The 11199-nt window shown below is 42.3% G+C and overlaps 1 protein-coding gene across 1 annotated transcript; it reads left to right on the top strand.

Moving 5' to 3' along the window:
• Positions 1-8789: 8789 nt before the first annotated feature.
• Positions 8790-10464, top strand: LOC142346172 (uncharacterized). The gene is made up of 2 exons (XM_075398681.1): positions 8790-9387; positions 9503-10464. Exons 1-2 carry the CDS (start codon positions 8790-8792, stop codon positions 10462-10464), a joined length of 1560 nt encoding a protein of 519 aa, XP_075254796.1.
• Positions 10465-11199: the final 735 nt, after the last annotated feature.

Below are 11199 nucleotides of genomic sequence, written 5' to 3'. Positions count from 1 at the left end.
AACTACGCCGATCAAGGAAAATGCATCCTAGATCAGAGAACCTGATTTGGTGATTACAGTTATTATCTATTCAAGCAGCAACAAAATACGTACTACCGGTGACTTTTCACAAGTTTTGTCATTACTTTTTCCACTATTTTGGTTAATCCTTGTGAAGTAGTTCAAAATCCTATTACAATCAAAACATTCATGTATTTATTTTGTGTTATTAATCAAATCTGGTTTAATCGCACCATTCATAAGCACAGAAGCATAATTTTGAATAATAAGGTTTAAACGCATAAGATGCCCAGGTTTAGGTCCAGACCCAAATTAAGCTATGATCAGACCGTACAGATTGAAATGATCTGTGATCAGATTTTCCAGACCGAAGTTACCTCTGATCAGACTTTCCAGACCAAAATGATCTCTGATCAGACTTTCCAGACCAAAATGTCCTCTGATCAGACCGAACCCAGACCACTGTCCAGAATATAGTGCGCTTATGATCAGACCTAATTTCAGACAATTGCCCAGATCTTAATCAGACTGTGATCAGACTCAAGTGCGCTCAAAATAGTCTTATCAGAGAAAGATTTTAATTATGAACAAATCTCTTATTTTTGCTTTAATATATTCATTTCATAAAAACTGGTGTTTGTAGTACTAAAATCATCCACGGAAAAGCCAAGTCTGATAGCATTGCTATGAAAACGAAACCTGACTGTTGAGAAAAAAAATTTATTTAATATACCCCTTAGTTCATATTTCTGACTCAATGGATGTACTTAGACAGCTTTCCACAAGAAACGTCGTGGTCTTCAGCTAATCAAAATTTCCTCTTGAGGAGACCGACTCCTTGTTTCTGATCAGAGTCATTGGACGTTAGATGAGTCTCTGATCGGAACGCTGCTTTATATTTGCTTCTTGGCAGTGCCAACATCCCTCAATAAAAAAAACCAAAGAAATGAAAAAATAATTTTCTCGAAATCAGACCTTCCAGACCGAATTGACCTCTGATCAGACGAAACTCAGAGCATTGTCCAGACTATAAAGATTGTGATCAGACTTTCCAGACCGAATTGACCTCTGATCAGACCGAAACCAGACCATGGTCCATACTATAAAGACTATGATCAGACCTTCCAGACCGAATTGGCCTATGATCAGACCGAAATCAGACTATGGTCCAGACTAGTGTTTGCTCGAACCGCTTTCCAGACCCTGTAATTTCGGTCTGGGAACACACGGGTGTGCGCCCGACTGGGTCTGATCATAGCTCAATTTGGGTCTGTACCTAAACCTGGGTGATGATTAATCACATAAGTAAATATTCATTCATCATCTAAACAATACTTAATCACAAATAATATTTTTCGCAAAACGCTCTTTTTTAATAATTAATAAACAATTTTTACTCTTTCTTTTATCTGTTTCAATGCTTTACAACAAGGTCTCCCAATTTGATGAGTCAAACTCCCTCTGAGGTTTAAATTTAGGTTAATGTTATGCTGTTTTTAATACGGCCTGTTAATGTTAATCCAGTTCTCTCTACCCGTGACGTGCAATGTGGACATTCAATTTCGTCTTCCAAACAAGATTCACATGTACATATATATATATATATATATATATATATATATATAATATATATATATATATATATATATATATATATATATATATATATATATATATATATATATATATATACATAAAGTCGAAATATAGTAGATCCCTATTCATTTTATTTACAATATACAATCAATGATTATTTTTTTGTTATTCTCTTAATTTTTCTCACTTTGATAATCATTCTGATTTTTATTCTAGTCAATTTCTTGATTGATTGCAACACACTAATACAGTTTTTTGTCATATTATTTATCTGCATATTGTTTAACAAATGTTTTTACCACACTTGCTTTTGCCATGAACAATCGTTGGCAGCTCAGCCTCTTTAAGTTAACGACTATCGGACCATTGTCATTTTTTTGCCAACATACAGTTCAACAACAAGGAACATCAGTTTGTCAAAAAGCACACAGGGGTCAGAGAACCGGAAACGGCGTACAGTTAACCAAACCACACCTCACGTCATTTATCATTCACTAGTGAGTGGTGGCTACAGTGTCTTACTGAAGTTTATATTAACTGCCTTTTCAGGAGATCCCCTTTAGTGGCCACGGTGGTCGGGTCTCTTCGATTTAAATTCTCACCAAAAAGAACTCGGGGATATCTCTGAAGAGCAGTCTCATGGGTCAAGCAAAAGAAGCATAATCAGGATTGGGGTATATCTCTCAACTTTACCGTAAACCTAGATATACACTCAGCAATAAATATGGTAGAACTGGCGTAACAGTTAATACTCAATTTAAAAAAAAATCCTCCAGTGCGGCTTGATGAATACAACGGTATTGCCAATTTTGCGAATGTGTTTACACAGCTGGTTAGCGCGTTAAATCAATACGGGTAGAACGCTGACATAGAATCAGGACGGCTGCTCAATCGTGCAACAAAAAACTGTTTCTTCGAGAGAAAGAAAAGTGATTGCAACGTCTACTAGATTGGAACTTCTACTACTTCTAAACGGAAGTAATTGGATAGTTTTCAAAGATAGGCTTGTCTCCAAAACGGTTAAGCGGTAAAATTGTTAACACAGATTTTTCAATCGATAGAAATTATTTTCCAGAAACTAATACGACTAAAACGAGTACTTCATTCGAAGAATCTAGCAAAGAAAACACTTTTTAATTTCGTTCAAAGAAAGACAAGCCGCTTTTTTTCACTGGTAAAAAGTTCAAATCAAAAAAGTAAGCCAACAACAGGAGCATGTCGAGAAGAAAATCCAACTTGTTCCGTGTTTTAATAATTACAATTTGATGTCTACGATCTTTTGGATGACGAACAACAAGCAATCGCGACCTTTTAGAGCATGCGATATGGTTCATCGATGAAAAGTACGAAGTGGCAACGCAGCATTAAAGTTTTAAGATGTGCCCCTTATAGGCAATCTTGTATCTTGGCCAGATTCGATTGAAATACTAATGATGGAATTTTTTTCTTAATCCAACCACACCAAATAGAATTATCAGCTCTAATAGAAACAAGGTTTCTGCAATTAACTGTCCCAAGCGACGACAGTGGATTCCTATAAATTTTCTGGCGATAAAGCCCAGATCAGAAAATTGAGTTTCATGAGCATACACAACACACTTTTGTAAACAAACCTCGCCGAAATTTCCAAATTACGCAGAGAATAAAGTGGCGAAAAATGGAGTCAGCGAAAAAAAATTTTCGTCAGAATTTCCAATGAAAACTTTCAAGTACACGCCTTACTGAGCTCAGTTGAAGTCCACCAAGAAGCAATTGAACTCTTTTAGAATGTTTTTTTGTGCAACGGTGATTTCAAGTTGACAAAGAGGATAAAAGATGGATCACATCCAATCCTTAAAATGAAGTGAAACCTAGACACTGACAGTCTGAATTTGTGCCACAGAACTAAAAAAGCATTTTTGGCAATAATTACTGAGAGAAATGTCCAGTCCTTTGCTGAGTCGTGTCTGGTCTTCGTGATAAGTATGTTCACCCTTCAGGATACAAAAAAAATTTAATTGAAAGCATTTTGACAGATTCGGACATTCATGAGCAAAGAGTTGTAAGAAGAATCTGTTCAGAACTGAATTGAGAGATATAAGGACGATGTCAATAAACTCATTTGTCTCAAAAAAGATGGATAAACTCGGGAACCCTTATTTTCACAAATGCATCAGGAGAAGAAATGTAGATTGTGTCATTATTGTAAGTTCAAACAAGCCAATAAAACCTAAATGACCAACGTGATTGTAAATACTCCTGTTGACCTTCACATACGCAGAGGTCTTATTTATTGTTTTCAAAGTGTGGTTTGCTTCCAATGCGATTTCTCGGCAACCGATAGGGACATTTTTCTAAGCCTGGATGAGCCATGAACAATTACTTCACACGCTGAAAGAAGCAGCAAACGGAAGACCTTCGATTTTTTTCAAAGAAGGACAACACGCTGTTTAGGCTGGTGAAAAATTCGAATAAATGAATGTAAGCGAAAGATGAGAGCATGTCCAAAAGTTCAAATTGTGTTCAATGTTACTGAGAACAGGTTATCTGTCCAACGACTGCACGAGTTGAACTTGAAGTTTCCCAAACTGTGGAAACGATAAAACACAAATTTTACATAGCAAATTCTCAAAGCAAGAAGTTACAACAGGCGTCTTGGATTCTACTATGGTAAAAGCAATTAATACTACTCAAGGAAGACTCCTAGTAATTCCAATCACCATAACCGTTGTAGAATTTCAGATTCATGTCAAAACTTGAATTTAAGGCTCAAAAATTTTTATTGTCCAGAGCTGATCACAAAATGTCAAGACTGAGATAGTGCAGATAAGTTGTTCCAGGCGAGGAGAAATCTCGACCTTTGTCTACAGTGAAATTCTGTGTTCATATAAAACCAAAGCCAAACAAAATCTGGTTAATGTTGGAGTTTTTCCTGGACAAGACTACCCGGCATCATTCTACCCCTTTTCAAGAAATCAGACCACCAACCTGCGCCTTGGGCATTGAGTTACAAAGCTGACTAGACCTTAAGTGGTCCTCCCACAGCTTAATCAGCGACCTCAGTAGCAGCCTACCAAGTGGTGTCTCAAACAATGGAAAGCAACAAAACAAAATTTAGCATTGCGACTGCTCGGAGAAAGATGCTACAACAAGTTTGTCAGATGCTTCAACGGCACTGGCAACCAAATTTTTTCAATGAAGATTCTTAGTGGTGCGACTTAATCTTACAATTTGTGGGAACAAAAAATTGTCAAAACTTGAATTTCAAGGCCGAAAAGCGCCATTATCAGAATTAAGAATACATTGATCACAGAAGGTCAACACTGAGATCGAAAAAATTGCTTTTTCAGCTATCGGAAGCCTCTACTTTTGACTACAATGACATTCTATGCTCGTGTAAAACCCAAACTTGATAATCATATTCTGAAAACGCAAGATTTGAGAAACTTTTATCCAACTATTTAAAACCGTTCAAACCGACGATAAAATCTAATTAATTTTCTAGTTTTTCTTGGGAAAAGCTGCTCGGACTTATTATTCCCTTTTTCAAAGAAGTCAGACCAAAAAAACGCGTCATGGGCAATTAGATCAAAAATTGTCTGGGCCTTAAGTGGTCCTCTACCTAAGCCAGCAGCAACAATTGCTACATCAGCAAACTCATTAGTAGCGAAGAAAAAGTGAGTAATTTGGCTAAGTGGTCGGGATTCTACAAACCAAAATTTAATGTGTCAGATCACTCCAAATTTTAGACAAGAAATCTAAAACGAGCTATCACGACGTTGCAGCAAGCAACACTTTTCACCAGTGAACGATAATTAGTGGTCCTTCTGTGGCGAGAAGACAAGGTAAGGTCCACTTCTACAGACAATCGGAAATTGTTTTTGCCACTCCCTTCGTTTTCCTAAGCCTTTTTTGTCATGACACCGTCATCAATCCACATAAAACTGAAAAACTAAGACGGGGGGGGGGGGGGGTGGGGGATGCAGCAGCAAAGTACCACCGTGTGACAATTTATCGTAATCTTGTACCTGGATCAGATATGCTTCAGACTCCAAAGATGGAACTAATTTTTGTTGCCAAGAATAAAAAATATTATTATCAATTGAAAAAGAAGCTGTGTTTTTACAATTATTTGTACCAAGAGCCAGCAGTGGATGTCTCTTGCATTTTTTGCGAGAAATTGAAATCGGAAGAAAATTTTCGAGTACACACGGCACTGTTTTGGGGCAAGGTGCAGATTGATATGCGCAAGTTACGCTTTGCATCAATTGGCCAAAGATAATACAGTTGATAAAAGAAGTCTTGCCGGAATAGTGAAACACAATTTTTTACTTAGACGACTTCCAGGAAACCAGGAAAAATTGAAAGCTACAAGGAAATTTTATGAGTCGTGGGCAAAAGTAGATCGCAGTTGACAAAAAATGTAACCAGTGGAGAAGATGTTGCAGATCCCCGAAGAAGATAGATCAACCAAAATTGTTAGGACAATCGAAGTTGAAAAAACTGTTAGAACAATCATACCCCACATTCGAAATTAAATGAATTTTTGTCTATGACGGTCTTTCAGTTTGTCAAGGAACTGAATAAGAAGTACCGGCGAAAAATCATAGAATTGTACTGTTTGATCTCCGAGCAGTTATTCGCCCACTTGAAGTAAGTTCATCCTTCGAGAAACAAATGCAGTTTCTTATCGAAAGCATTTGGACAGAAATGGGAAAGCCATGGGATAAAAAGATGTCGATAGAACACACTCAGAATAGTCTAAATTGATTTGAGAGAAATTAGGACGACACATTTAATTCATACAGATGCAAAAACTCAAGACTCTACAACTTCACAAAAGCGTCAGCAGCAGCAGTTTAAAGCGAGCCTTATTTGGAAGATGAAAGAAGCCTGAAACTAAAATTGTCATATATGATTGCAATTTGTCGTGATGATTTTTGATTAAACAAAATTAAATTTACTTTTTCTTAAAGAGTGGCTTGCTCACAAAGTGATTGCTCATGAATGTTGATCCGCCAATCGATCGAAACGTTTCAATTCGAAAATGATTGTTTCAAGCAATGGATGCTCTAGCAAACGATAGACAAGTTATTTGTACTGGTAAAATTTCAAAGAAAGTCAATGAAAGTAAGTGAACAACGAGAGCTTGACCAGAAGATTAGACTGTGCTTTATTTATTCCGACCAAATGACCTCCAAAAAACTGTAGTGGTGGAACTTGCATTGTCCCAGACAGTGTAGAGGGACAGAACACTTTTATGTGTAGCCATTTATCAAGGAAGGGGGCTGCAACAGCTGTCATCTCAGATGCTACTACGCCAGTCGCAACAAAAACCACTCAAGCAGGAGTGCCAGTGGTTAGAGTAACACTTACCTATCAACGGTTTTCTAATATTATCTAAACTTGAACATCAAGGCCCAAAATTATCAATGTGAGAAGCAGGAATTGTTAGATCAAAAGATATCAGTACTGAAATAGTGCAGACTGCTGTTTCAGCTTAGGAGAAACCTCCAAAATTGACTGCAATACAATTCTTTTTTTTTCATATAAAACCCTATCTTGGTGATCAAAATGTGAATCTATACGAATTGAGAAATCGTCATCAGCAACAGTAAAATTTGTCAAACGGAAAATAGAATCTAATTTTTGTTTAAGTTATACTTGGACGAGACAGCTTGGACTGATAGCAACCCTTGAGGCTTCCCGATTGGCTCGAGTCTTCAGGGGACTATCCCCACGGCGGAAAGCGAAGAATGCAGAAATGCAAAGAACAAGTACGAGCCAAAAGGGGGGGGGGGGTGCCAGAGCCCGACAGCTCTCGAGGCCTAGGCCAGACTGTCGGGCGAAGACCTCCTATCAAACCCGACTGTGGAGCCGCCGACCGCAGCGGAAAGAAGGCGACCAGGGATGCCCGCCACCGAAGATCCCACGTGAAGTTGAAGATGCGAGACGATATCGAAACTAACCCGGGACCACGACAATGTGTGTGCACGGAATGCCACAAGAGAATCAAGCGAACAGAATGGTCCGTGAAGTGCAACCATTTTTCCCAATGGATCCATTAGAGATGCTCGGACCTTGGAGACAATGGAAGATGGTCGAGTCGGTTTCGAGGTTTTTGCTGCCGTGTCGTCACGCCAAGAAGCCAGAACGAGAGCCGTCTTGGCAGAAGGAGAAAGCACAGGACCGAGAGAAGACTGCGAAGACTGACGTTGCGAGACGAAAAATGGGTCCAGGCAGCAAAAACACAGAGCAAACATGAGACAACAACGATGTGGACGTGGAACATCCAGAGGGCGCGAGTCACGTTCCCGAGGAGAGATCGATTCGCTGACATCCTCCGAGTCATCTCAATGAGCAGAGCCGAGGTTGTGTTCCTGTCAGAACTCAACGAGCAAGCAGCAGCGATGCAATGGGTCAAGTCACGTGAGCTCTACGGGGTCCTCATCCACGGAAAGAAAAGCGGGATTTTTCTTCGCGATATCTGGGCGGTAAACTGGCGCGATCAAGGAGGGAAGCGGGAGATCGGAACAAGAAGTACCGCCGTGTAAGTGGACGGGATGAAACTGGTCTCCACGTACAAGCCCATCTGGGGAGGCGGTCTTCAAGAATTCCAATCATACCGCGAGGAGCTCAGTGCCATGTGTCGGACGAACCGCAACTCGGATCTGATGATCATAGGGGGAGACTTCAATTCTTCTATCGGTGCAGCCAACAATAGGACCAGAGATGAAACGACAGGACCGTTCGGCATTGGAAAGATGAACGCAGCTGGAAGAAACCTCAAGGAATGGTGCCAAAAAAACGAGTTCTGCTAGCTAAATTCATTCTTCCAACAACACCGAAGGGGAACTTGGAGGAACCCATCAACGAACCAGTGGCATGAAATTGATGGCTTCATCGCGAGATCCAATGACAGAAAGTCAGTCGCCAGCGTGTGGACGGCAGCAGTGGAAAGAGTGTCGAATCATATGCCAAAGTGTATCCGAATCAAAGAACGCCCGAGGAAAAAACGGAACCCCCCCCCCCCCCCAAAAAAACCCGCCGATCAACTGGGACGCCCTGAAACAAGAGGGACCAGCAGCCGAGTTCAGAACGAAGATGGACAAGTTCTTACAGCAGGAGAACCTAACTCTGGAGAAAGCGGTGCGGAAGATGGCGGAGACCGGCAAAGAAACGTGTGGCCTGAAAGAGAAAACAAATTTGAAGCCATGGCTAGAACAGCGCACTTCCGAGATATCGGCGTTCCAAGAAAGGATCAAGAAGCTGACGGAGGAGTTAAACGCAGGGAACCTCACCGCGAGGGAAACCCGCAAGGAAACGAGAGCGGCTTTCAAGAAAAAAAAACCGAGTGGGAGGAATCCTGGTGGTTAACCCTGGTACAGGAAATCAAGTCGGCAGAAGGCAGCGGCGATACCAGAAGGAAGTACCAAACACTCCGGGAGATAGGCATCAAGGACCTCAGGGTGATTGAAGAAGAACACTTCACAGCTGATGAATACCGCGCTCATTTCATGAAAGTTTCCGAGAGGCGCTACGAGAGAACAGCTGAGGAGATAAGGGAAACAGCCGAGAAGATACCTTATCGAAACGATATTACGACAACACAAGCAGGGGAGAAACTGGCGAGCGACGTGTCTTTCGAAGAGTTCTATCACGAGCTGCAGAAGATTAAAGACAATTCCGCAGGAGTAGACGGAGTGAGGCTTATCGCACTGAAGGTCTTAAGCGGAGGAGCCCAGGAGAGACTCTACAACTGCCTCATAGACCTACTCAACACCCCCGCGGACAGATGGCCGGCGATTACCCGTGAGGGATGGATAGTCCCCCTCTTCAAAAAAAGTGAGGAAGAAGGATGATCTCAACAACTATAGGTTGGTCTGCTTACTGCCACTCGCCAGCAGACTGATAGCGCGCATCCTAGCAACAAGGCTAAGGGAATGGTCGGAAGCAATAGGTGTCCTGGGAGAAACGCAGTCAGGGTTCCGAAGGGGCAGATCAACAGCAGATGCCACCCAGATCATCATTCGCACAGACGAGGAAGTGAGGAGAGTATATGGCCGAAACCACGAGGAAGACGGACCTGGGGCAACGTTGCTTGATATAACGAAAGCCTACCCCCGCGTAAGCAAGCCGTTGTTGTGGGAGCTCCTCGTCAAACTTGGGGTACCGGCAAAAGCCATGAAGATCCTCAAGGCTCTACACGAGAATACATACTACAGCATAAAGGGCAAAGGAGGTATGAGCGAATCCTGGATACCCTGCCGAGGACTCAGAGAAGGGTGCGCGACCTCGCCCATATTGTTCAATGTTTACCACCCCAAGGCAATGCGTGGCGCAACCGAAGCCAGAAGAGAGGAAGCAGAAAACAGCGGAAAACAGTATGGTCTGAGATGGAGTTGGCGCCCGGGAAACAGTTTACCACCCATAAACACGAAGAAAGCTCTCAGAAGTGAGGGAAGAGAAAGCTTCACAGTTTCAGAAACCGTTTTCGCTGACGATACAACGCTGATTGGATGGACAGACGAGCAGAGAACAGGAAAGGAGATCGTGAAAAGCAGGCTGTGGCATTTTGAAGAAAAATGCCATGATGGCAAAGAGGAAAACATGGTTTTCGGGAGCGCAGGAGCGAGACAGACCAGAATGCTGGGTACGAGAATTGACTTAAAGGAGGACATCGAAGCACGCCTGAAGCGAGGCTACATGGCCTGGAGCAAACTTCGCCACTGGTTCTGGCGATCCAGCCTCACGAAGAGAACGAGAGCAGTAATTGTCCAAGCAGTGGTTGAGTCAAATCTTCTTTTCGACAGCAGCACGAGACCATGGAACACGACGAGCATAAGAAAACTACAGAGCATGGTTGACAAATGCTACAGGTCAGTGTGAAACAATGGACGAGGCCTGCCACTGAAACGCATGCAAGAAGAACATGTCAACATGTATGGTGTCCGTCGAGAGCTTGAGATCGTAGGTGTGAGAACCAAAATAGAGAAGAGGGCGCTCGAACGCGTTGGCCACATCTTGAGAATGCCGGACGAACGCATGGTGAAGAGAGTTGTCTTGGGGCAATGGGACGAGCCTACGAAGGAGGGTGGCAAACTACGCGGAGGAACAATAGCGTACTGGAGAAGATTGGCATCCGAAGCAGGAGTGGATTGGACCAACCTTGAGAACCTCACCCAAGACCGGAAGAGATGGCGAAAGACAATTGCGGAAAGAGTACAACACCTCCAAGAATGGGAAGACAAAATGAGCCTGTCTGCAAGGTGCGAACCCAAACCGCTGAGAAGCCAACGCGGAGAAAACAGTGACGAAACGAGCTTCATCTGCAGATGGAAAGGTTGCGGCAGGGTATGTGCCACAGCAGGTGGCCGAGTACAGCACGAGCGGAGAATTCACGGAAAAGCTACGGCAATATTCTCGTGCCGGACCTGCAACAGAACGTTTAACGAACGCAGCCTCCTCACCAACCACAGCAAGACGTGCACCGGGTCAGAAAAGGCAGAGTGTGAGAAGTGTGGCAAAGAAATGATGAAAACGAGTTTGCGAGTCCAGAAACAAAAACACTGCAAACCCCCAAGACGAGACGAAGCGAGCCAGTCCGACTGTACAGAGGCGAAG

Source organism: Convolutriloba macropyga, chromosome 9 (assembly GCF_964194025.1).
Source record: "Convolutriloba macropyga chromosome 9, txConMacr16.3, whole genome shotgun sequence".
Taxonomy (NCBI): Eukaryota; Metazoa; Xenacoelomorpha; order Acoela; family Convolutidae; genus Convolutriloba; species Convolutriloba macropyga.
This window is presented reverse-complemented; position numbering and strand designations above follow the sequence as displayed.